At 37.5% G+C, this 26,849-nt stretch overlaps 1 protein-coding gene across 3 annotated transcripts in view; it reads left to right on the forward strand.

The window, feature by feature from the left end:
* Positions 1-26,849, forward strand: part of LOC306877190 (formin-like protein 2) — a 100,237-nt gene that overhangs the window by 40,141 nt on the left and 33,247 nt on the right. For all 3 annotated transcript variants that reach the window (XM_079428777.1, XM_079428776.1, XM_079428775.1), the window contains exons 2-6: positions 3,141-3,224; positions 7,508-7,588; positions 18,848-18,924; positions 23,343-23,426; positions 24,873-25,028. In XM_079428777.1, the coding sequence (XP_079284903.1) occupies positions 3,141-3,224; positions 7,508-7,588; positions 18,848-18,924; positions 23,343-23,426; positions 24,873-25,028 (482 nt within the window). The remainder of the gene's footprint in view (positions 1-3,140; positions 3,225-7,507; positions 7,589-18,847; positions 18,925-23,342; positions 23,427-24,872; positions 25,029-26,849) is intronic.

The raw sequence follows: 26,849 nt of genomic DNA on the forward strand, positions 1-26,849 counted from the left end.
TTGAGTTACATTTAATATACAGACATAATCTCTTTTGTGGCAGTGACAACTTCTTTCATTCTTCTAAAATAACATTCCATGTATCTTTGTGAAAAAGTAGTGTGCTTGTATTGAATTTGTACTTGTAGTTTACTTTAAATCTTGAAATGTATATTAAAAACCTGTACTTGTAGATAATATAATTAATATAAAGCCACTTAAGTGTACATAAAGAGAGCACACTTTTGTGTATTTTGTATGGCCAGATTAACATATTTTAACATTTTACAATTCATTCATTATGTTTTATGTATCTTTTGTCATGCTTCAAAGAAGTACAATTATTTTTAACTAACATACACTGGAAAAAAAAATCAATATTCATATTCATAGCCTAAGTAGTTGCAATGAATTTATTTTAGCTACATTTAAATACATACATTTAGTGTAAATTAAATACATGTAAAGTACTTGATTATCATTTTAACTTTGGAGTGTTATTTGATATTACATTTAAAGTTATTACATTGTAAATGTATTGAATTTCAATATTATAAAAATAGGTTATAACATATTTTAATGCATGACACAAGTTTCAATATAAATGGTATTAAAGTATATTTTAGTTTGTCATAAATACTTGTTATATTCAACAGTACACTTTTGCAGACAATATAAGTAATTATAAAATTACATACATTGATGCACTTAAGTCTATAAGTGGGTAAAAAAGCACTCTAAAGTTCAGCTAACTGCATTTAATATAAATCTAAACGGTAATTAATTTAATTGCAAATGACATGCCAAAAAGTATTTTGCTTTAAAGCTTATTATTTCCGTAATAAGTACTCTTTTAAAAGTATGCTAAAGTACTTCGTTATCACAAGGGTTTACTTCAAATGGAAATGAATTTGGGTAACTTATTGTTCTCTTAGCCCGTGTTAAAAAAAAAAAAAAAAAAAAAAAAAAAAAAAAGTTATGGACCAAACCTACAGTACCTTAGCAACTTTTCTGTCCACCATATTATCAGACAATTGTTCTCTGTTCTAATGCACACGTATGGGAAAATCATATAATATATGATTAATCACATATGGTTAATCAGGTTTACCTATTTATGAGTGACATGTATCACACGGTTAGCTTAGCAACTTGCTAATGGCAAACTCTATTGGAATCAGTCGTGAGTAAATGCTTGAGAGGTTTGGTTTCAGTGAGGATGCTGCCTAAGTTGGCAGCTACCTATACAGTCAAGCAGTTCAATTTAAGTTTTAGAACAGAGCTAATGTCTTCATATTAAAGAAGTGCGGTTGAAAACAATGTTCAATACCATTACGATGGCTTGCCTTTGTGTGTATAGATCAGATTTGAAGTGTTGGGTTTCCCTCTGGCCAACAGCTGCTGTGTTGAGGCTGGAAAACATAACATAGCCGTCCGCTTTAAAGCGGCTCCCTGTGTGCATATAATGCTGCTCTGGAAACCTATAGAGAAAAACAACAAGAGCAGCCCATGTCTACACACACAGATAAACAGTATAGGTTTTTCCAAATTAAGATGTCATTTAACAGCAGTGGGTTAGTGTTCGCATCAGCACACGGTTGGAGAGGGAATTGTGTGTTTGTGTTGGGGTGTGTGGTGTACGGTTGACTCTGAAGGGTGGGGTACGGATGGGGCTCTGGTGACTGCAGTATTTTGGGGGAGTTCCATGCAGCAGATGTGAAAGTAGGAAAGTAGGGCAGATGTAGAGGACAGCACTTTTGTAAGAGGTGGAGGTCTGATCTCAGCACATGTTTGGAGTTTGAGCGCACACATGTGCAGATGGACTGTATGTTTGAGCGTAAACATCTCCACAGGCCAGCACAAAGTCACTCCTATTGAAAAAGACAAAGCTAACAGTGCATTAGTAAACTGCTGCAATGAAAATGATCTTGGATTGATTAAGTTAAGTAATTTCATAAACTCTGATTATAGCGCACTACTTTTTTTTTAAGGCGTTGGTTCTGGAATTATCCAATACAGTATATTGCTTTTATTTACTTCACAGAGATTGTGGGGGGAAAAAAGTGAAGGGTTCATGAACCCTTTAGATCAATTAGATCCTAATATCTGAAAAAAATAAGATAACATAAAAAAATACAAGACTGTGTTGAAGAAGAAATCAAATCCTTAAAAGAATGGTCTTAAAATTAATTGTAATTGAAGTTAGTATAACCTTTAACTTGTCTTAAATCTTTAATGGTAAGATGTTGAGTTTATGAATTTATTAGGTTGTTTTAAATATTAAGCATGAAAAATGATAAAATGTTGAGCATATAAAACCTATAACTACTACACTATTTTACTTACATAATCTATTGTCATCGCTGAAACAGCCTCTGCCACTTGTTCAAATGCGCACACCTCCTACTTTCCATCCTGATATAATCAGCCTCCCAAGGAGAATTTTCTGCAATAATAATTTCCTCAATGAGAAACTTTTTTTATTTTCCTCCATGTCAAAATGTTTTCCAGTTCCCAATGTTGTTGCAACACATGTTGCAGCCTTTACATTGGAATGATTGTGAGGATTGATACTTAAAGGTTTAAAGATGACTTGGATTTAGACTTGGCGTTATTGAATTTGTTGTATTACACAACTGTCATTTTTTTCCTAAGAATGTTTTTCAAGAATTGTACTTGAATTCTTTCAAGCTTTTTGCAGTAGATTTTGTCTCTTACTTTCTGCTTTCTTAAGAGGTTTATTTTTCTGAATCCACCCCCTGATGACATTTTCTTCCTGCAGTGATGGGAGTGTTTTATAGCAGTATTAATTATTGAGTTGAGCAGCTCTCTGTGCTGTCTGTAGAGGAAGAAGATGCTGACATAGCAGACATACAGCCCCATGTGTCTCCTCTTCTTCTGCTGAACACTCACATTTTACACACAGTCATTTTTTCTAATACAGACTCGCAGCCATGGTAGTGAGTTTGTTATGGATGGGGTGGATGTACTTTTAAGGGGTCAGACAAACACATATTCTTCAACCTAAGCTAATTTGCATTGCATTTGAAGCACACTTTACTTCCTAAAGATTGTATCTGCGAGTTTTACATGGCTAAAAATAATTTCTTAAACCGTTGCCACTTTAACTAACTTCACTCTTTATGTGTGTCTTTATACAGAACTCAATGAACTTGCCTCCAGACAAAGCAAGATTACTACGGCAGTACGACAGCGAGAAGAAATGGGAACTCATTTGTGACCAGGTAATACATTCTCTCCTTCTCTTACCTCCTCCATTCTCACAGTCTTTCATCTAGAGTAAAGTGCAGCTAGCAGCTAAAGAACTGAAGGTTTATGTAATCCCAGAGTGACTGGTAGGTAATGCTTGAAAGGTTGCAGGTTTGGAACCGGCATGGGTTGATCCATGGACTAGATACATAACCTGAAGGTACTACAGGGGCATTGTCACCTGTAGCTCACCCCAAAATAAAAAAAAATTGTCATCATTAACCCACATATCATTGCAAGTGTTATTTTGGACCCCTCTGACATTCATTGGATTGACAAAACATCCTTCAAAATGTTGTCTTTTGTGTTCCGCAGAAGAAATAAAGTCATACCAGTTTGGAACGACATGAGGTTGAGTAAATGATTACAGAACTTTCATTCATGGCTAAACTTTAACATGGTGCCACATGTTGTGCCCCATGGAAATAAATTCCACCGATCCCAGTCATGTATTTTAGATTTCACCACGCATTTCAGTGAGACAAGTGTAAGCAATCTGTACTACATTGAGTCATTGTTTGTTCATCAGGTGACCTTGTGTCCCTGCAGACATAACATATCGTCTCAATCTTGTTCTCATGAAGACAACACAATTCATCTGTTTTGTGTTTTCTATTCAACTTCCACTGTTTGTCCCATCCAACCAGTGTTACTGACAGAAATGGTGAACTATACAGGCCATCATGTGACCTCCCCTGATAAATATTTTGTATGTTATCACATGACCTTCCACTACTACTACCAAAAACAGTAACAATAATAATAGGTTTGCTTTATATAGCACTTTTTTACTTATATTTTTTCTAGCGTAGAAAATGCTTGCAGTTTTTTATACTAATGTTAAAAATGCTATACTGTCTCATACTTCTGCCCTTTCTGTTCCTTACAATGCACTCCAGACCCTAAGAAGAGTCTTACTCATGTTAACTTCACAAACACACTTACACACACGTTTGTTTCTGTGAATTGTGGGGACTTTCCATTTACTTCTATTACTTTTATACTGACCAAATTATATTTTCTATTCCCTAACCCTAAGCCTACCCCTTACAGAAAACCTGTTTGCATTGTTACACTTTTAGATAAACATAATTTGCTATTTTAAATTTTAAAAAAATAGGCCAGGCCCCACAATGTCAAAAATGTCAAGTTGTATTATGCTTGTGGGGACATTTGGTCCCCACAATGTAGCATGAACAAGTACAAACACAGACAGAGACGCACACACACGAGCCACATGTTAAATGTCAATGTGATATCAGTGGCTGATGTGTTGTGTGTGTGCAGGGGCCTTGTGTTGTTTTGAAGGAACTAGGTCTCTTCCTCTTTCCTGTTTTGCGCTGCTGTTGATTGGATGTTGCCAAGGAAAACATTCAAATGTGTGACAGAATGGAATACATATTTGATATGGAATATACAAAGATTATTAGAATGTATAGTTATTATTCATAAACTATTAATAATAATCCTAATCATTATTAATTAAAAGTTATTAATAATAATAATACTATTACTTAAATTCTCTAGCATTTCCTACGGTTTGGGGTGTTTGCTAATGAGCGGATGATCAGGTGTGTTTGATTAATGAAACATGCTAATGGAAATTGTTGTTGGGGCTCCAGGAGCAAGACTGAAAACCACTGACAAGATTATGGATGCATGGACTTATTCCTGACTTGTGCAATACTCAATATGAATATACTGGACCTCAATTACATTTTGCTTTTTTACTATGCAAATCTGTGCAGAAAATGTAAAATATTGTTAATGAGTGTTGTTAATGGGCAAAAATATATATTTGGACCATGGTGTTTACAACACGTATTTAGGATATATTTGAAATACAGTCAGGTCCATAAATATTGGGACATCGACACAATTCTAACATTTTTGGCTCTATACACCACCACAATGGATTTCAAATGAAACGAACAAGATGTGCTTTAACTGCAGACTGTCAGCTTTAATTTGAGGGTATTTACATCCAAATCAGGTGAACGGTGTAGGAATTACAACAGTTTGCATATGTACCTCCCACTTGTTAAGGGACCAAAAGTAATGGGACAATTTTCTTCTCAGCTGTTCCATGGCCCGGTGTGTGTTATTCCCTCGTTATCCCAATTACAATGAGCAGATAAAAGGTCCAGAGTTCATGTCAAGTGTGCTATTTGCATTTGGAATCTGTTGCTGTCAACTGTCAAGATGAGATCCAAAGAGCTGTCACTATCAGTGAAGCAAGCCATCATTAGGCTGAAAAAACAAAACAAACACATCAGAGAGATAGCAAAAACATTAGGCGTGGCCAAAACAACTGTTTGGAACATTCTTAAAAGAAGGAACGCACCGGTGAGCTCAGCAACACCAAAAGACCCAGAAGACCACGGAAAACAACTGTGGTGGATGATCGAAGAATTCTTTCCCTGGTGAAGAAAACACCCTTCACAACAGTTGGCCAGATCAAGAACACTCTCCAGGAGGTAGGTGTATGTGTGTCAAAGTCAACAATCAAGAGAAGACTTCACCAGAGTGAATACAGAGGGTTCACCACAATTTGTAAACCATTGGTGAGCCTCAAAAACAGGAAGGTCAGATTAGAGTTTGCCAAACGACATCTAAAAAAGCCTTCACAGTTCTGGAACAACATCCAATGGACAGATGAGACCAAGATCAACTTGTACCAGAGTGATGAGAAGAGAAGAGTATGGAGAAGGAAAGGAACTGCTCATGATTCTAAGCATACCACCTCATCAGTGAAGCATGGTGGTGGTAGTGTCATGGCGTGGGCATATATGGCTGCCAGTGGAACTGGTTCTCTTGTATTTATTGATGATGTGACTGCTGACAAAAGCAGCAGGATGAATTCTGAAGTGTTTCGGGCAATATTATCTGCTCATATTCAGCCAAATGCTTCAGAACTCACTGGACGGCGCTTCACAGTGCAGATGGACAATGACCCAAAGCATACTGCAAAAGCAACAAAAGAGTTTTTGAAGGGAAAGAAGTGGACTGTTATGCAATGGCCAAGTCACTCACCTGACCTGAATCCGATTGAGCATGCTGAAGACAAAACTGAAGGGAAAATGCCCCAAGAACAAGCAGGAACTGAAGACGGTTGCAGTAGAGGCCTGGCAGAGCATCACCAGGGATGAAACCCAGTGTCTGGTGATGTCTATGCGTTACAGACTTCTGGCTGTAATTGACTGCAAAGGATTTGCAACCAAGTATTAAAAAGTGAAAGTTTGATTTATGATTATTATTCTGTCCCATTACTTTTGGTCCCTTAACAAGTGGGAGGCAACTGTTGTAATTCCTACACCGTTCACCTGATTTGGATGTAAATGCCCTCAAATTAAAGCTGCAGTTTGCAGTTAAAGCACATCTTGTTTGTTTCATTTGAAATCCATTGTGGTGGTGTATAGAGTCAAAAATGTTAGAATTGTGTCGATGTCCCAATATTTATGGACCTGACTGTACATGTATATTTGTTTGACTGAATGCCAGTATCTGTGTCCTCACACAGTTGGCCAGTTGATAGTTTAGTCTGAATGCTGACTAATCTCTTTTAGGAGAATTTAGAGCAGTGTGATTGTGTTTATGTAAACCCTAACCCTAATCCCATAGAGTATGTAATCTGTCAACCCAGTTACACTCTGAAAACAAATGTTTTGGTTTAAAAATAAATCAATAATGCAGTTTTAAATCAATCTTTTATTGCAACTTCTAATGAAATTACATTCAACCAATGAAGTATACTGAGATGGAGGACCTTTTAGTGTAAACACAATTTAGTATAAACTTAATTACACATAAAAAAATAGTATAGTCATCATAATTCACTCTTTGATGGAGTTTTGGCTCTGGAACCAATTAGTCGATTAGTTAGATGAGATTAACAGATGACATAGCATATGTAAAAGGTAACATTAGCATGTCATTTTAAAGAACATGTAAGGTATTACTTGTCACTGCTGTTATCAAGACAATATTGGTTAAGTTACTACAACTAAATCAATAAACAGATTTCAAACTGTTTTAATGGTCAACATTGTTATATTAGCAGAACTCAAGACAAAATAATGTTAGCAACTTCCAAGATTTAATAAAACCAGTAATTTATTCATTTTCATCTTGAAGCCATGCATTAAGTTCATTCCACCCCACATCCCTCACACACCCACAACTAATGCAAATATTTACTGACATTTATACTCTAAAATCAGTAAAATGATGAACACATCTCCATATCTCTCTTTTCCAGGAACGATTCCAGGTGAAGAATCCTCCTCACACATACATCCACAAGCTGCAGAGTTATCTTGACCCAGCTGTGACCAGGAAGGTGAGTTCTGGTCTCATTCCCTCAAATCCAGTGTGGAGCGGCCTGTGTGTGTGCGTGTTAAGTCTGGGATGGGTGACCTCAGATGATAAAAGCTCCTGATAACTAATTTATCTTGACGACACTGTGACAGCTGGGTATGGACAGGAACAGCTTGCATTCTACTTCCTGCTGGGGAAACCTTACTTCCTGCTTGGACACACTTGATTCCTGTGATAGAGATGTTACATCCTTCTTCACAGCTTAATTTGAAAGTAGGGAAAGTGTCTAGCCTTAACGTGGTCATATAATCGAAGAATTTATTTCCAATCTAAAGAACTCAAAACTTAATATTTCCTCCAAAATGACTGTTTATTGAAACCGGGCCGTTCTGAACCTTTACAACGTTCTGATGTCAAACATGTGGATTCAAGAACACGACAAATTCATTATACACCATATTAATAAAACTGGCCAGCAGATGAAGCCAGAATATTAAAGGGGCCATTGGATGCAAAATTAAATATAAATGTGTGTTGGAAGTGTGTGTGCACATCCATCCTATAACGATAAAAATCCAGCCAATGGTTTTTTTTAAAATCCCTATTTTAAAATCATCTTTGTCAAATCAGGCTGTTCTGAGAGCCCTGACAGAATGGCGTAGTTCTGTACAGACCCCCCCCCCCCCCCCCCCCCCCCCCGATTGAGGTGTTTTGTTGTTGGATGTAATAATGAATAGAGCAGTCATCAATTACTCCCGACATCTGAGCGACTAAAGTGGCAGAGGATTAACATTACTTTCACTTTGAAGTGAATGCGCCTATCGCGATCTGCCTAAATGCGTCTATGTTCACGCGAATCATTCGTGATCCAGCTTCATCTACAGAAGAAGTTAGTATAAGGTTTTTTTTTTATGAATCTTTGCAAATCGCCTTTCCTAATATGTGCCTTTCCAGTTTCGTGGTTAAAGTAAACAGTACTGCTCATCACCCCACGGAAGAGAGGGGCAGGGCGAGCAGAGCTCATGAGCATTTAAAGCAATGTGGACTAAAAAATGTCTTGACGAAAACAGAGCTGATTTTGACAGGGTAAAGAAGGTGATTTTTACACTACCACTGAGACATTTTAACCAAAGTATGTTATAGACTTTTTCATTAAGACCCTAAAGAATCATATCAATTTGTGGAAAATGGGCATCCGATGACCCCTTTAATACCAGTTCACGTTAAGCGTTTTCCCATAGAAAATCATTGTAAAGAAAACGCTTTAAATGTGCAATTTAGTATCTTGTGTTTATATTCTAGGTTAATCTGCATGGCTGTATATAGTATGCATCAAAAAAGTTTAAGGTTTAGATGTTTTAAAGGGGTCATATGATGTTTTTTTAAAGATCGTTATTTTGTGTATTTGGTGTAACAGAATATGTTGACATGTTTTATTGTTCAAAAAACATTATTTTTCAAATACTGTACGTTATTATAGGTCCTCTATGCCCCGCCTCTCTCAAATGCTTCATTTTCTACAAAGCCCCTCCTTCCGACAAGTGCAGTCTTCTTTGATTGGCCAACTGGGACAGTCCATTGTAATTGGCTGAACACTACAAGCCTCGTCGGAAATGTAACGTCCCTTTCCATAATCGTGAGCTTTAGCTTTCAAAATTATAGTAAAGACAGTTAACAATGTCCTTAGTTTTACCATCAGTTCAAGTAATCTTAATGATTCCAAAATGCGTCTACTTTTGGAAGGCCAAATAAAGTGCTTTTGCTTTCACATAGAAACACACAGTGCTCCCTGACATGGCTGCTTCAACACTACTGCGGTTACTGAAACCACGCCTTCTTTCTTTGCAGGAACATTTGTGCTGCATTATGCAAATATTTCCACATCTTGACGTAGACATGTGAATGAGCCGTTTTAGGGGGGCGTAGCAGGGTATTAACTTTCATAAAGAATATCTCTTTGGTTTTGAGACTTTAGTCTTTGCAACTTCAGGGATCTTATCTATGCACAAACAGCTTGTAACACTCCAAAGAGAAAGGAAAACTTGAAATCGCATCATATTACCCCTTTAGTACCACTTAATAATAGTCTTAATACAATATGGCATGTAAAGCATTTTTATTTAAAGTGTTTTAGAATGGCCCACTGTTTTCAGTGATTAAATATAAATGTGTCAGGTGTGAGTGAAGGGATGAGAGTGAGGACTCACTTGCAGGAGGAAATAGGGCTTTATTAATAATAAAATAAAATCAACAAACAAAAACTACCCCGTAGGGGAAAGCAGACTGGCAACGCAGGACAAGGCTAGACAAGGCAAGGCAGGACAGGACAGGACGTCAAACAGGGTAACAACGACGACGAACCGGCACAGGACTGCAAACACAAGGAGATTATAAAGGGAGCAAATGAGGAGGGTAACGAGATAACAGGTGGGGCAAATTAACCAATAATAACAAGGTGGGTGGGGTCAAGACAATTGACATGAGAGCACATGGCACATAGAACCAAACAAGTAGAGCCCTGCACGGGCCTCAAATTTAAGCCCTAGCCCGGCCCACGTCCGACAACTTATCAGAATTACCGGCCTGAGTCTGACCCGAGCCCGTCTTTTTTTTCCCCCTTCTCCTAAAAGAGTTTAGTGTGTAATGGCAAAATGATTATATTTCGTTTTGGTTTTTTAAGTTAATTTAGAAAAAAACGTTTGGAGTATTTTTGTTTGTTAAATAGCCTATAAGTTTTTGTTTTTTAAAGTAACGACCAAGCGGTCAGCTGCAGATAGTGAGCTGATCATAGCTTATGTTTGATCAATTTAGCCTTCTCATATCATCACGACTTGCCTAAAATAAAATCTATAGCTATACTAAAACAGTTCAAGTATATAACAATGTTTAAACGTTAAACCTGCACTATAATAAAAATGTGCGCTATCCTATATCTATGTTTGTGTGGAGAGTGGAAGCTAAAGCTCTGCTGGACATGGAGGCACCTGCTTTGGATTTTTTTCAGTGGAAATAATTTAAAATAGCCTACGCCGTCATTTATTTTTTTGATAAAGGTAAGAGTAATACATCATTTGGACCTGTAAAGGGTCTACTTGTATTTGTGTGCACTCACAATACCAACAAAAGGTAGTTATTTTATAAAACAAAGAAAACAAACATGATGTGCTTTCTGCTGTCTTGAACAGGAGCGCTTCACAAAAATGAACCAAAGCTGAGCGAATACATGCCTCGACATGATAAATATATCTATAGAAAGCTTTAAATTATTACTTAACGAAATAAAAAAATCGAAAACATAAACTCTTTTATTATAATCTTAATCATAATCAATAAATATGCATTTCTCTCTAAAGGCGCGTCTAATGAGGAGACGGCGAGTCAGGATCAATGGGCAAAAATAAATTGCCCATCAGGATCTAACTAAACATTAGTTTATTAGTAAATAATTAAAATATCTCCTTACTATTTCCCGCAGACACATTCATGGTTATGTTTGCTGGGGTTTTGCAGCAAGGTTTAGCCTATTGCGTGCATTTGAACGCAGAACTCTTCAGCTGCGCTGAAGTCACTTGCACTCGCTTCTGCTGCGGGACACTAAACACCATCGAGCTGCTCTCAGTCACGGCACGTCTTGTGTTGTTTCCACCAGCGCGGCAATTTTTTTCATCACTAATCAATAGACGTCTACAATATCAAATAAGGAGAAACCCAAAACAGACCCGATGCCCGGCCCGCCTCTGAACTATGACGTGGAAATTGGCCCGAAGCCCGGCCCTAGAGGCGTAAAAAAGTCGGGGCCCGTTGGGCCCGGGCCGAAATGCAGGGCTCTACAAACAAGACAAGCCATGTGCTCACATAAAACAAAAACACGAGCACATGGCCAGCAAAACAAAATCACTTAGCCTTGTGAGGAGACCCATAAGCCGCGTGCTCACAAAAAACAAACAAACACACACACAGAGGACAGAGGAGCGCATGGCCCGAGCGAACTCGAAATCGCACACTCCCACAGCAAGAACAAACCTGGAGCGTGAGTGTCCGAACCCCGACACGAAACCAGAACTGAGTCTGAACAAGACAGGAGTGCCGGGATCCGACCACGCTCCAACATGAAACAGAGCACGCAGACAAGAGAGCGTGCAGCTCGAGCACACTCGTAGCCGTGCGCTCACCAGAAAACAAGACAAGAAGGGAGTGTCAGGGCTCCGTCACAAAACCATGAATAAACTAGACCGAAGTGACAGAACCCTGACAAAATGATTTAAGATCAAAATGCTGGTAAGCGTTGTACGTATATGTTGTGCCCAAAACTTGCTTTTTTTTTTTTTTCTTCTTTTTAATCTAAATATTCATGGATTGAACCGATGGAAAATTGACAGGCTTGTGCAGCAGTTCTGCAGATGTTTTTCCCTCCAGGTCTGTGCACCAATCACATGATTGAAAACTATGAATTACTCCTAAACATCAGCCCAACTAAAGATCAAGAACTGCCCACTTGGTCAAGAAGAGACTGTCCTACCAACAAGTAAAGTCACCAACCACAGTTTGTTTGTGTTTGCAGACTAACATGTATCATTTTAATTTATTCAAGTAATGGTACAAAGTGTTTCAAATAAAGATTTGATTTTGAATTTCAAATTTTGGCAAATCCAATAATTAGTTCTTCCTCAGAAGTGCTTTGCTAATGACATTTTAGTATTGTTTTCTTGTATACAATTTACATACAATAAATGCAATATTTTAGAGAGTCAGTGAACAGACTCTAGGCAGTCTATGGCCTTGCTACCAGAGGTTGAGACCAGTCGTATTTCATACTTTTCTTGGCTGTGTGTAGCACCTTCAACTCTGCAGATCCTTCTGAACACTGTAATATAAGAAATGAGTGGACATTCATTTGCAACAAAATCTTTCTGATCTAAACAGTTTGAAAAGCTTTTGTGCAGATTGTTTGTGATTCTTTGCAAAGATGGTATTTTTGCACAAGAGGGCAAAACTCAACTCTGTACAAATCGCTGCAGTTTCCAGGTGAAATGAACACTAGAGGCAGTAAATCTCAGACAATTTTAATCCTGACTTTCGATGAAGAAAGCCTAATTTTCGCACAATTCATTGCACAATATTATGTTATCACCTCAAAACAATTTTAAAATACAGCGAGATTTGAAAACTGATACTTTTGAACGTTAGTGTCACATATACATTACACCATCGGGCATGTTTAGGGTTGGGTTTGGTGTAGGGGATATTTCCAACATGATAAAGCATTAAGCTTTTAGCGACACTTGCCAGACATTTTAATTCTGAACCTCCACAATATGTACCTGAAGCAATGTAATAAAAACATGGCAGTGGTCATGTATTGAATGTGCCATTCACTGGACCCCAGGTTGTTAAAACTACATTGGACTCGAGCAAAAAGGTGTTTCCATGTGAAAAAAAAAACACTTTAGGAATTGATAATTTGGCTCAAAACCTTGACTCGAGTGGGACCTCTGTGACATTATGATCAGTGTTGGGGAAAGTTACTTTTAATGCATTACAATATTGCGTTACTCCCTAAAAAAGTAACTAATTACGTTACTTAGCTACTTTTTATGGAAAGTAATGCGTTATGTTACTTTTGCGTTACTTTTTAAATATGAGCAGGGCTGGATTGTTTTTAATACAAGAAGTTCTATTTATAGAAAATGTAAAAGCCCTTTCACACCAAAAAGTGTAATGAATAAGCCTCAGGCTGAAGGAAAAGTAAATTCACGTCTGTAAAGTAGAACTCAGGATAAGAAGGTTTAACACTCTTCAGCAAAAAAAAAAAAAAAACAATGAAGCACAATTGTTAGTTTTTCTAAAGTAATTTTTGCTTATTAGTATGGTTGAACTGGATCATCAAAGGTCAGCAGCAAAGACATTGGTTAATAAAATGGGATCAGATACATTTGTGTTGTTTAACATATTTAATTATTGCAGTGTGCGTCATATTCGCATTTCACTGTTTTAATTCATTTTGATGAATACTAAATCTGTTTTTTGCGAGTGGGATGAATTAATGCACATTCACATTTAGTCTAGAACTACAGAAACAGCATGTTCACACAGCGTACTGTCAGTCAATAAATGAGAAAAAAGTAACTTGAGTTACTTTTTTGAAAAAGTAACTGAGATATTTTCTTGTAAATTAAAAAGTAATGTGTTATTTTACTAGTTACTTGAAAAAAAGTAATATTATTATGTAACACGCGTTACTTGTAATGCGTTACCCCCAACACTGATTATGATAATAAATTACAATGTCACCTCTGAAGATAAGTCATAAAAACTTTGACCAAAAAACAAAAAGAAGCTATGAGACAGGATGAGAGGAAAAGTAAGGAGAGGAGTGACAAGGACTTGGAAGAAAGCATGAGATACCGGAAATGAATTTACATTTACATTTGCATTTAGTTAGTTATTTAGCAGATGCTTTTATCCAAAGCGAATGAATTGAAGTGGTTAAATATTAAAGGTCAGATATTATTGTGTTTATGTGGTGTGGAATCTGAAGGAGTTCTTGAGCTGATCTCATGGGCGTTACACGCAGACGGCTTACATCATGTCCCTAAGCTGACAGAAAGACAGAACAAGAAAGTAATAAAACAGAGACCATGGGATGAAGGATTATTAGGAGACGTGGTGAAAGTGAAAAGGAGGACGAAAGACTTGAGACACGCATAAAAACAAACTGAGGGAAACAGAAAGTCCCAGAGAAAGTAGAGGATGAATATAATGAAAGTGGGAAACAGACAGAGAGGGAGAGAGTTATGGCTGTACGTTCTGGCAACGGCTCTTTTCTGCAGACGTGAACAATTGTTACTTTGTGTGCACCGAGAGCTTTACATACAGTGCATTCCACATGCAGCTCTCGGCCAATGGGATCGCAGCAGGAAGAGGGTCATTCCAGAGGGTCCTGAGGAATGTCTCTACCATTGATTCAATTCCAGGATGACCTCTCTGGAGAACTGCTTTCTTTTTCCCATTCTCTTTCCCTCTCTCTCTCCGCAGCTGGGAATGCTTAAAGTCGAGGTGGGAGTGTGAGCTCTGCACACACACTGAAAACACACACTGCACTCCACATGTGCCAAACACACCCACACTGGAACAACAGAGCACACACTCCCCTTCGTTTCTCTATTCTCACCATTTCAGTTGTTTTTATTCATCTGTCTCTTTCACTTTGTCCCTTTCTGTACCAATTAGCATAATATGCATTCTAAATATTATTAGAATATCTATTGTAACATATTGTAGTATAGTAAAATTGCAAGTTAAAAGTGCTCAGGTTGTAAAATTTTTCAAGTGGACTTTTGAATTGTGATGGTTTGTGATTGTCTTGTGATTGACTTTTTATTAAGTATAATGAACTTTAAAAGTCAATTTGAAATGGCATTTACTACACATTTTATTTCATTAATCTGACATATTCTCAAATGAATCTGGATATTCAGTGAGGGAAAATGTAGACCGGGATTTTATTTTGTCCAGGATTGATCGAATGGCGAAAATGTGTCTCTACTTCAGTTTGTTGGAGAGGAGAGGGTAAAATATGGTGACCATACGTCCTCTTTTTCCTGGCCAGGATTTCTAAGTTGTCTGGGTTTTGGCTTTGTTTTTCTACAGATGTGCTCTCTACAGTCCTCATGCATTAAATAATTAGTCATTTTTTAAGTAATTTACATTGCTTGGACCATTCTTTGTAGATCCCACCTTCTTGCAAGCCATGATTGATCAGTAATGTACAATGCTTGCTCGCCATTGGTCAAGCTACTGTTCAGTCATTACCTTCAGCAAGTATGAAAATAATAGTAAAACAAAGGCAAAACCCCAACACATTTTAGGCAATTTAGTAATCCTGGCCTGGACTTGTCTGGGGAAAACAGATGTATGGTGATGTCAGTGTCAAGAGGCATTACAAACACAAACTTGTTTGGTAACACTATTTTATGGTGTCCATGTTACATGTTACATGGACTTACTATTATAATAACAGTAAATTATGTATAACTACATGCTAGTAACCCTAAGACAAACCCTAATGCTAACCCTAACCATATGTACATGCAGTTAATTAGTATTAGTCGGTACTTAAATATATAATTACACTGTAACAAGTACACCTTAAAATAAAGGGTAACCACTTATTTTATTTTAATAGGATAAAACCAGGAACATATATTGAATAGTAAATGTTTTTGTTTTTGTTTTTTCATCTTGCCTTCTAATTTTTCTATGGAATTAGCTAGATGCTAATTTGTAAACATAAACGCTATGTAACAAATGTATGGGGGTTTGTTATCAAGGCATAATTTTATAGCATGGTTATGTCCCAGTATTGGTGTAGGCTATTATTTTGTTACGCACTTAAAAGTATATACTTTCCTATCACCATCTAAATAGATTCTTGAAGAATATAGTATAAGAATCTGTTGCTGTCTGCATCACTCGCTGTTTTTCACTGCCATTCCCTCTCTATTACCCTTTGATGCAATCATTTCAGTGTCTGACATCAGTGAATCAGATTGATTATTAATGCCTGGCCTACCACTCATCGTCATGGCTGCCGTCTAATTAGGCTGTGTCCAAATTCAGGGTCTGCATCCTCCTTAGGATCCTTCCTACCCGGTTGAAGGAGGAGGGATCCTCCGACGTCTGCAAAACCCGGAAGTCGGTGTTTGTGAATTTGGACAGCCTACCCTTCTTTCAGTTCCCTCCCTTACCCGTTGCTCATATCCTGTCGCCTAGCAACCGTGACAGCGCCAAGCAAGAAGCGGGAAAATGGACAAACAAAGAGTTATTCTCCTCATTTTAATTATTTTGGAAGAAATAAAGCAATTAAATGAATTAAATACTTTCTTTGCTCGTTGTCGGAGAGTTTTTTATATCAGACTACAAGACAGTCACATCCAGGTAAGCCATTATAGCCTATTTTTATTTGTTTTTAAGTATTCTACTAATTTCTCCTACAAATTCATTGAGCCGAAGCATAAACTTTAGCTTGTTTTGTCAGAGAAACTCCTCTCCCACTCCGCTACCGCTCGCTTCGTCCGCCATTACGCTCTGCCGAAAAGAATTATGGGATAGGTAGGACGGGAAAGGATCCACCACACCCATCCTTCCAATTCGGGGAAAAGGAGGACGTATTTGTGGGCCGCATTTGAAGGATCCTACGAATTTGGACAGCCTTTGTCGCGGCGCTGTGACGTAACATCCTTCAAATGAGTACTCTGAAGGATGCAGACCCTGAATTTGGACACAGCCATAGTGTTGCAGAACTACAGCAGCAGTTTCTAGTTAAGATTTGGCCGCGTATCTCGTTCAGCTGATGAGAGCAGTGTGAGTTCTCTCATTGGACGGCGGTTTCACATGCATTTCACCTGACACGTGATTGGGTCAGCCACAAAGCCACTGTAACCATGGCTACAGAGAACAAAACTGGGCCCGCAGTTTGGACTCAACACTATTATGAGACTGATTGGAGAAAACAGCCAAACACACCCGTTACTTTGAACAATTTTTCAGTGCTTTAATTTTTTATGATGCCAGAGTTTTTAGATGAGTGAATGTGACAAAGAATGTGTCTGTATCATTGTTAAATTCACCTAATTATGTTTCATTTAAGAATCATTTTGTCTCTGATTTTTAAATAATAGGTAAAAATTAATTATTAAAACGTAGATAAAATTAGAGAAATAAATATAGATGTAAATGAAGCAATAGTTAAACATACAGTATGTTTGAGTTCATGCTGAGATCTTTTGATTGCAGACTTTGGCATCTTTGCAAAATCTGAGCACAGTTTGAGACATTGTTGAGATCTCTCCATAAAACTCTACATTAAAAGAAGTCAAATGAATGGGTGATTTATTTAAATTTAGCATTTTTATATTTGTCTTGTTTCAGTTTGTCTAAAAACATTTTGTTTAAATTATATTTTTCACTTGATGTGCAGAACACATACAGGATAGCTTTACAGACTAATTCCATATTATAGATAATTTAACTTTTTATGGTACAATTAAGTTGTAAAAAGTCATAATAATAATAATATGTTTTTAAGTATGTGGTATTTATCATAAATCATATTTTTACTTCGTATGAAAGTTTTAATCTTTAGGAAAATACACATTTTTAAATAATATTACATCAAAATGTAAGGTTTGAACCTAACCATGAATATTATTTGAGAAAAAAAACTAATGAATTTGAGTGTGTGTGTGTGTGTGTGTGAATGTATGTGTGACAAAAGTCTGTCCTCTACACTAAAAATTACTTTTAAACACATTTTTAAATAATATTAAATCAAAATGTTAGGTTTGAACCTAACCATGAATATTATTTGAGAAAAAAAACTAATGAATTTGAGTGTGTGTGTGTGTGTGTGTGTGTGAATGTATGTGTGACAAAAGTCTGTCCTCTACACTAAAAATTATTTTTAAACACATTTTTAAATAATATTAAATCAAAATGTAAGGTTTGAACCTAACCATGAATATTATTTGAGAAAAAAAACTAATGAATTTGAGTGTGTGTGTGTGTGTGTGTGTGAATGTATGTGTGACAAAAGTCTGTCCTCTACACTAAAAAAAAAATATATATATATATACATATATATATATATATACATATATATATATATATATATATATATATATATATACAGTATATATATAAAAGTCTTATTTGATATAAGAGAGCTACATTGCATGTGTATAACAAGCAATTGGTACGATCATTATTCCTTTTTAGATGTTCAAGTCATCATCTTGCTATAGAAATAGGCAGATGGAGTAATACACCAATGGCAGAGAGAATCTGTAGTTATTGTAAGTTAACATCAAATATTTATATGATAGAAGATGAGAAGCATTGTTTGTATGATTGCTCCTTTTATGAGGATTTGTGTAAGAAAAAGTGTTTGTGATTCTCGGTATGCATGGACATTGGCATTGTATATATTTCATGGAAAGAAGAAAAGATTATCTGCCATATCATTATGATTTTGTGGAACTATGGGCCGAGAGGCCATGTATTCCTGGAATAAATTTGAAACTGAAACTGAATATATATATATATATATAATTTCCAATATAGAGGACACACTTTTGTCTTTTTCCCCATTTGCTATTTATTTAATGCTGTTGTTGTCTGTGAGAAACAATTGCAATACTAAAATAAACTTCTTCCTCATTGTTATTAAGCCTAGTAGATGAAGGCTGTAGTAAAGGCTTTTTCTTCTTTCTGTCCTCTGCAGAAGTTCAGGAGGAGAGTGCAGGAGTCGACACAGGTCCTGCGGGAGCTGGAAATCTCATTACGGACCAATCACATCGGGTGAGTTCATCTGTGTATGTGTGTTCATTAAATACACTGGAGCTGTGATCACTGCTCTGAGTAACACTCCAAAAGCCCTCATGCAAGATGCATTGAAGCTGAAATAATGCTCGTTTGTGTGAGGCGGTGCATGTAACAACCAAATGCTCCTGACTGGACTTGTCATATTTCTGCACAGTGGAATTCTGCTAGAATACCAACCAACCAGGTTTTTGTTTTGGGAATCCCTGGACAACCTAATCAGAGCGGAGAAATTCTGAGATTTTGTGAGAGCTTAAAATCACATACCCAGTTGCATGCTGGGAATTAGGATTGACCGGATGTGGAAAGGCTGACGGAACTCGGCGAGGTCGGGAAAATGTCACAACAGGAAAACGGGAAGATGTGATATTCCAGTACCAACCAGCACACACTCTTTCCTTGTCATCCCTTAAATGAGTGCTATTATAGTTTCATTATTTCAAGGGCGGTTCAGACCAGACAAACATATTCCCAGAAACCCCTGAGCTGCTAGACAACCCGTACAGAGATTTAGCTGCCGTATGGTACTAAACTAGATTACATAAATGATCTAGTTAATCTAGATAAGATAAAGCAGCATTATCTGCTCACAGAGGGTTCGACAAACACAAAATAACAGAATGGTAACTCAAACTCTGTCCCTAGAGTCGCATATGTGTTTCTTATTTCCCCAAACAATGTTTCTCCCATTTGTACATTGTTAAAGTCATATTTTAAGGGATAATATACAGTCAGCTGATCATTAATGCAAAATAAACCCTTTGAAAATAATATTTGACTTTAAAGAAGTATTCCAAGAACCATGCAATGCAAATGTATACAGACTTAACAATTTGCTTATATAAGACTAGTTCTATAATCCATAGTTCCCTCATAATGTTAAGGACCGGCAGGGATTGTAGGTGGGGGAGTGAATAACCAGCACTCTCTCCACCCTCAATACCATGACTGAGATGCCCTTGAGCAAGGCACCGAACCCACAACTGCTGCCCACTGCTCCGGGTGTGTGTTCACTGCTGTGTGTGTGCACTATGGATGGGATAAATGCAGAGCACTAATTCCGAGTATGGGTTACCATACTTGGCCACATGTCACTTCACTTTCATAATGTTCAGATAAATACATTTAGTCACATATGAGTTACATTTCTCATTAGAAAATCAAAAGAAATAGAGACATAACAAATTTTTCTTTCATAACTGTGAGGTTTTCAGGTGTTAGCCTACTTTTCGCTGCTAAGAAAAGGTGAAAACTTTTGATCATTTCTGGGATCCTCACAGTCTTTGTCAATGTGTGTGTGTGTGTGTGTGCGTGAGTGAGTGTGTGTGTGTGTGCGGTATTCTGGGATGTCTCTGCCGTGTCTTTGAAGTATCTCTCATTGCTGTTGCTCTGAGGGAGAAATCCAGCTACATGAAACCTTTGCTTTCAATCTCCGAAGTGCATTGAAGCTGTTTTTTAAGATACTAAAATGCCGTTCCATGATGCATATTTCATGACGTCTGTCTCCATATGGAAGTGCAGTTTCTGAACGCTGGGACACCCCGTGAGCTCTGTGGAGTCTCTTGGATTATTTAGTCTAACTACTGCATGTTTGCTAGTGGTATAATTAGTGATATAACTCAATAATGCAGTAATGATAAAGCGTCACAGCTGTTATGGAAGGAGACTCACACAGAAGATTAGAAACAACAGTGGATATTTATTTATGGCAACTGAGGCAATATGGAGAATGGCAGGTGAGTAAAAAGGTCAATAGATCAGTTCACGGGTGAATTGGGGTTTGTAATATGGTTTCTTGCTGTTACAGGAGTTTGTGGAATAACTGGCAGCTGGATGGATGATAGCACACACCTCACCGTGGTATGCTATGGAGTATGTCACTTGGAGATGAAGGAGGAGTCAGACGTTGGAGCAGATCACAGGAGGTAAGTACACGAGGAAGGTAAAGATATCAATCTTTCGCTGCAGTACCATGAAGAGTTCACTTCGTACAAAAGAGACCGGACACTGGAGTGAAGTGAGGTGTGTTCTTATGAAGCAGTCTTGATGAGGATGCAGATTCTGAACAGGTGCGTGCAATCAGAATTCAGGTGAAGGTGTGGGCTGTGATTGGGTGGTGAGCAAGCCTGATTTCACTTTTCAAAGAAAAGTGCCCACCGAGCCTGGCGGGGATTAAGTCTCTTGGCTTCCCACAGATATTCGAGGTGTTTGTGGTCTGTGAGTACGGTGAATGGATGTTGTGCTCCCTCCAGCCAATGCCTCCATTCCTCCAAAGCTAGTTTGATAGCAAGGAGTTCCCTGTTGCCGATGTCGTAATTTTTCTCCACTGGGCTGAGCTTGCGGGAGAAGAAGGCACATGGATGGAGTTTGGCTGGAGTCCCCTGCTGCTGAGACAACACCGCCCCTACCCCGATGGTGGAGGCGTCAACTTCTAGGACGAATGGCTTGTCGGGGTCTGCGTGGATGAAGAACCCCAGGAAGCGTTGAAGTTCTTTGATGGTGGTGGGTACTGGCCAGTTCTTAATGGCTTCCACCTTCCCCTCGTCCATCTGGATGCCACCGTTGTCAATGTTGTATCCAAGGAACTGCACTGAGGGTTGGTGAAAGGAAAAATTTTCTGCTTTGAGGAATAGATGGAACTCTCTCAGACGTTTCAGGACCTCCGCAACGTGGTGGCGATGTTCGGCCATACTCCGGGATTAGATGAGGATATCATCAATATAGACGAGGACAAACCGATGGAGAAACTCCCAGAGTACCTCATGCATGAAATCCTGGAATACGGAGGGGCCGTTGACTAGACCATATGGCATAACAAGATATTCATAATGAATTCATTCATAATGAATCATTCATTCATTCATTCATAATGACCAGTAGCGGTCACGGAGGCAGTCTTCCACTCATCCCCCTCACATATCAGGTCCAACCTGGTGAAGACGGTGGCTCCACAGAGATGTTCCAAGGCCGCTGGGACGTACTTACATTTAAATTAATAATTTGGTACAATGCACTGATTGTGTGCATACATGTTTTTATATTGTACTTATATTTTTAAAAATACCTATATGTAATTACATCTGTAATAAATTTATGTAATTACATTTATAATTACACTGTTGACCCATCCCTTACACCTTAACCCACCCTTAAACCTATCCATACTACCAAACCTGTACCTAACCTGACCCCACCTCAATAGCAGCAAAAGTGTTTTGCAATACAATATGACCACAATAAGTACATTGTACTTATTTTTTGATGCAAGTACATAGTAGTTAAGGCCACTTAATATAAATGATGACCGATGGTTATCTTGTTAAGTGCCCGGTAGTCTATACAAGGTCGCAAGCCTCCGTCCTTCTTGGCCACAAAGAAGAAACTCGAAGCAGCAGGGGATGTTGAAGGGCGGATGTAGCCTTGTTGTAAAGCCTCTTCAATATACTTCTCTATGGCCTTCTGTTCAGGGAGTGATAAGGGATAAATCTTTCCACGGAGCACTGGCTCACCCGGAATCAGATCTATGGCACAGTCCCATGGCCTATGTGGCGGCAGCTGTGAGGCTTTCTTCGGGCAGAAGACGTCACTGAAGGAGGCATAGCAGGATGGAAAATCTGCTGACTGTTTTCGTCATACACCACGAGCTGCAACTGCAATCTCAGCTCGAGTCCCTGCCGGTATGTGGTGAGGAGCGAGCGCTCATTCCAGCCTCTGGCCACAGCGAGGGTTCTGAATTTGAGAGTATAGTCATTAATGGACATGGAACCTTGACGAAGATGATATAGCTGCTCACCAACTGATGTATGTGCCGAATACGGGTGAATTGGGGTTTGTAATACGGTTTCTTGCTGTTACAGGAGTTTGTGGAATAACTGGCAGCTGGATGGATAGCCAGGTGGATGCTGCACACTGGTGGTGGTTATAGACTCCTTATATGATTGTAAAGCGCTTTGGGTGTACAGCAATACACAATAAAGCGCTATATAAATGCCTCATTCATTCATTCACACACCTCACTGTGGTATGCTATGGAGTATGTCACTCGGAGACGAAGGAGGAGACAGACGTTGGAGCGGATCACAATAGGTAAGTACATGAGGAAGGTAAGGATATCAATCTTTTGCTGGAGTAGCATCGAGAGTCCACTTTGTACAAATGAGACCAGACACTGGAGTGAAGTGAGGTGTGTGCTTATGAAGCAGTCTCGATGAGGGTGCAGATTCTGAACAGGTGCGTGCAATCAGAACTCTGGTGAAGGTGTGTGCTGTGATTGGGTGGTGAGCGAGCCTGGCCGAACCGTGACAACAGTAATGCGTACAAACTTTTGATGGACACTTTTATTTGTAACTCTCTCTCTCTCTCTCTCTCTCTCTCTCTCTCTCTCTCTCTCTGTTTAGGTGGGTGCGGGAGTTTCTGAATGAGGAGAACAAGGGTTTGGATGTGTTGGTGGAGTATCTTTCGTTTGCACAGTATGCTGTCACGTAAGTCACCCGTGATTGTACTGAACATGAACACAATGAACACAAAGGCTCCTTTCACCCAGACCGCTGCTGTATCTTTGTGCGGCTCTGACTACATGCCTTACTGCTGATCTGAGAGGACTCGCGAGTGTGTGTGTTAGAGAGTGTGCACAGCCTGTTCACTGATATCAGATCAAGTCACAAGATCTAATTTACAACCAATAGCATTTTACAACCTGATAAGTAATTTGTTTTAGTGTGTTTTGGGGGGAAGACTCCAATGCCGCAACACAACATACTATACACACTATTTGTTAAATACAAGATTTGTTAGTGTTTTTGAAAAATGTCTCTTAATTCATTAGTTTATTAAATGAACAGTAAAAAAAAGTCATGTTATGAACTTTTCGTTTACAATTTGAAAGGACTCTTTTCTTTTTTAATATTTTTTAAGCTTAATTTTCAGCATCGTTACTTCAGTCGTGTCATCTGATCTTTCAGAAATCATTTTAATACCCGGATTTGCTGCTCAAGAAACATTTATGATTATTATCAACAGTTACTTAATATTTCTTTGGAAACCATGATACATTATTTTTAGTGCTGTCAAATGATTAATCGCTATTAATCAGTTTTTGTTTACATAATATATGTGTGTGTACTGTGTACATTTATTATGTATAGATAAATACACACACATACAGTGTATATTGAAAATATTTACATGTATATATTTATATTAATATAATTTATATAATATATAAATAAATAAAAAAATATAAACATAACATATTTTTCTTGAATATATACATGCATGTGTGTGTATTTATATATACATAGTAAATAAACAGTACACACACATATATTTTGTAAACAAAAACTTTTATTTTGGATGTGATTAATCGCGATTAATCGTTTGACAGCACTAATAGAAAATCAAAAATAACAATGTAAGTCTTGTTTGTAGCAATTTAAGTCTTTACTTTCGCTTTTGATCAAATTTATTTCTTTTAAAACTTTTAAACAGTAGTGTAACTAGCCAATTCAGTAGGCATTGATTGATTGATTGATTGATTGATTGATTGATTGATTGATTGATTGATAAAAACATCAACAACACATTTTCAAAAATGTGTTCATGCTACACATATGTAAACAAAACATATAAATGTGAAAAAAGTTTGCATTTTAAAAAATCAGTCATTACAGTCATTTAAAAAAAAAATTTTTTTAGTATTATTGTTTTAATGATTTAGCATGATTTTTAAAGTATTATTTTATTTTATGAAAGTATTAATACATGTTTCTTAAGTGAATTAGGGTTAGGATTATCATTTTTGCAGTGCATGTAAGCAAATGTCCCATGACCACAGATAAAGTATGTTTTAGGAGGTTGTACAAAAAAAAACAACAGCAAAAAAACTATATAATTGTCTTCCTGACCCAATGCTGTTGTGTGTTTGACAGGTATGATGGTGACAGTTCTGAGAACAGCACAGAAAACTCGGTGGATAAATCTAAACCCTGGAATCGATCGATTGAAGATCTCCATGGAGGAAACCACCTCTCGTCAGCTATCACAGGCAACAGCATCTCCAGAGCCAGCAGACATTCAACGATAAGGTGTGAACCCACAAACAAGTTTTTTTTTATTACAGCAGAATCATAGCAAACAAGACACTGATAGTATTTTAACAGTTCTAATCTGAACGCGATAATGGTTTGTCCGACTGCAGAGAGTGTGTATGGACTCCATGTGATTTCTGAAAGGCTCTTTTGTATAGTCATGAGGCCTGTAAGACTTTAAATGGCTTAGGAAACAGTGCACCATGTCAGGACACAGTCGACATGTGTCTGTCTGTCCGTCTGGCCGCTGACTCACAAAACTGGCTCAGATGGTTTTATTCTGATGAAAAATGGACAACTGACACATCACCACCATATGAGTATTAATACAGGAACTTCCCTGTCTGTTATTGAGCAGCCTGATGACGGAACAGAAGTATTTACACGGAGCCTGAGGGGATTTGTTTGAATGAGTTCAATATGTTAAGCCCCCTGTCACTTGAATTGGATTAAGGTCTAACTCTTATGCAGTAGTTAGAGAATTCCAGATTCTAATTTTGGAATTCTGCTCAGTTGTTTCTTCTGGGCTCATATCTAAAGCTCATTTCTATTCAATGGAGTTCTGTTAATATATGAGGCATGCATCTTCAAGAGTGTGTAAGACAAAACAAAGCCCCTGCAGTGTGATCTGACTCCAAAGTCTCAACCTGAATAAGCAAGTTTTATAAAGAAATGAATGTACACTCAGTATTTTATTTTTATTTTTTACTGGCCAAATAGTTCAATGGTCTTAGAGGTAATACTGCAAATAGTATTCATTATGAAGGTCACCCAATCTAAATTTATGAGTATGTGACCCTCTTAAGGCCTGTTCAAAGACGATAACTCAATAAAAGTAGTTTTAATAATCATTAATTCTAATTCTATGAGAATATGGAAGTTCACACCCCAGCCATAACAATCAGTGGTCATTTATCATTGAGATCAGTAGCTAGCTGTGTACATGCTGCCTCAGATATAACTTGCCATCATGTGGTCTGTCAGGCATGATCACTCATTTTACTTGTTATTTTAAGCTGTTTATTCAGATCATGCTTCTGTGCTGTGTATTTATGAATTCACTTCATCATTTTTCACCGTAAACTTTACATCCAGTTGTGTGATTGCATAGATCAAAGGTTCTGCCCACATACAGTAGTTTTGTTTCCATGCTTTCCCTCATTTCTTGTGTAGGCTTAAATTATGTGCTGTGTTCAATTTTTAAAAGAATAATTCTCAAATTTCCCAATGCCCTCCTGAAGAACAATGACTCAGCCACAATGCTCAAAGTGCTCAGAGAAACGAGGGTGCGTCTGCTGCATTTAGAGTTTAGGATTAGCTCAAAGTTTTGTAGATTTTTATAGAATTCTGTAGACATAAAATAAAATAGTATAGTACTAGAGTTTTGAGTTAACTATTGATAACTACTACTTTATAATATAACCTCATGGTAACACTTATATGAAGCATGTATTTAGAATACATTACAAGGGCTTTCAAAAGGCATTACAATGCATGCATTATATTAAAAAATATGTTATAATATGTTGTATCATTGTTAGAAATTTAGCAATTTGATTAACACCATGTTGTATCCACATGCGTTATAATGGATTGTACTTCCCAGACTTATAAGTTGTCTTTACATTGTTTGTTTAAGATCACATGATGTTAATCATCATGTGTTAAACAATTACACTGTTTAAAATTATAACCATACGGTAGGGAGGTATTATAATGTTTGTTACGATTATTCATAAGATATTTATATAGCAATATTCATGCAAAATAAGGGTGATGCATTATATATTACCCATATAGTGTTACCCAAGTTAAGGT

Source organism: Barbus barbus (genome assembly GCF_936440315.1).
Source record: "Barbus barbus genome assembly, chromosome: 11".
Classification (NCBI taxonomy): domain Eukaryota; kingdom Metazoa; phylum Chordata; class Actinopteri; order Cypriniformes; family Cyprinidae; genus Barbus; species Barbus barbus.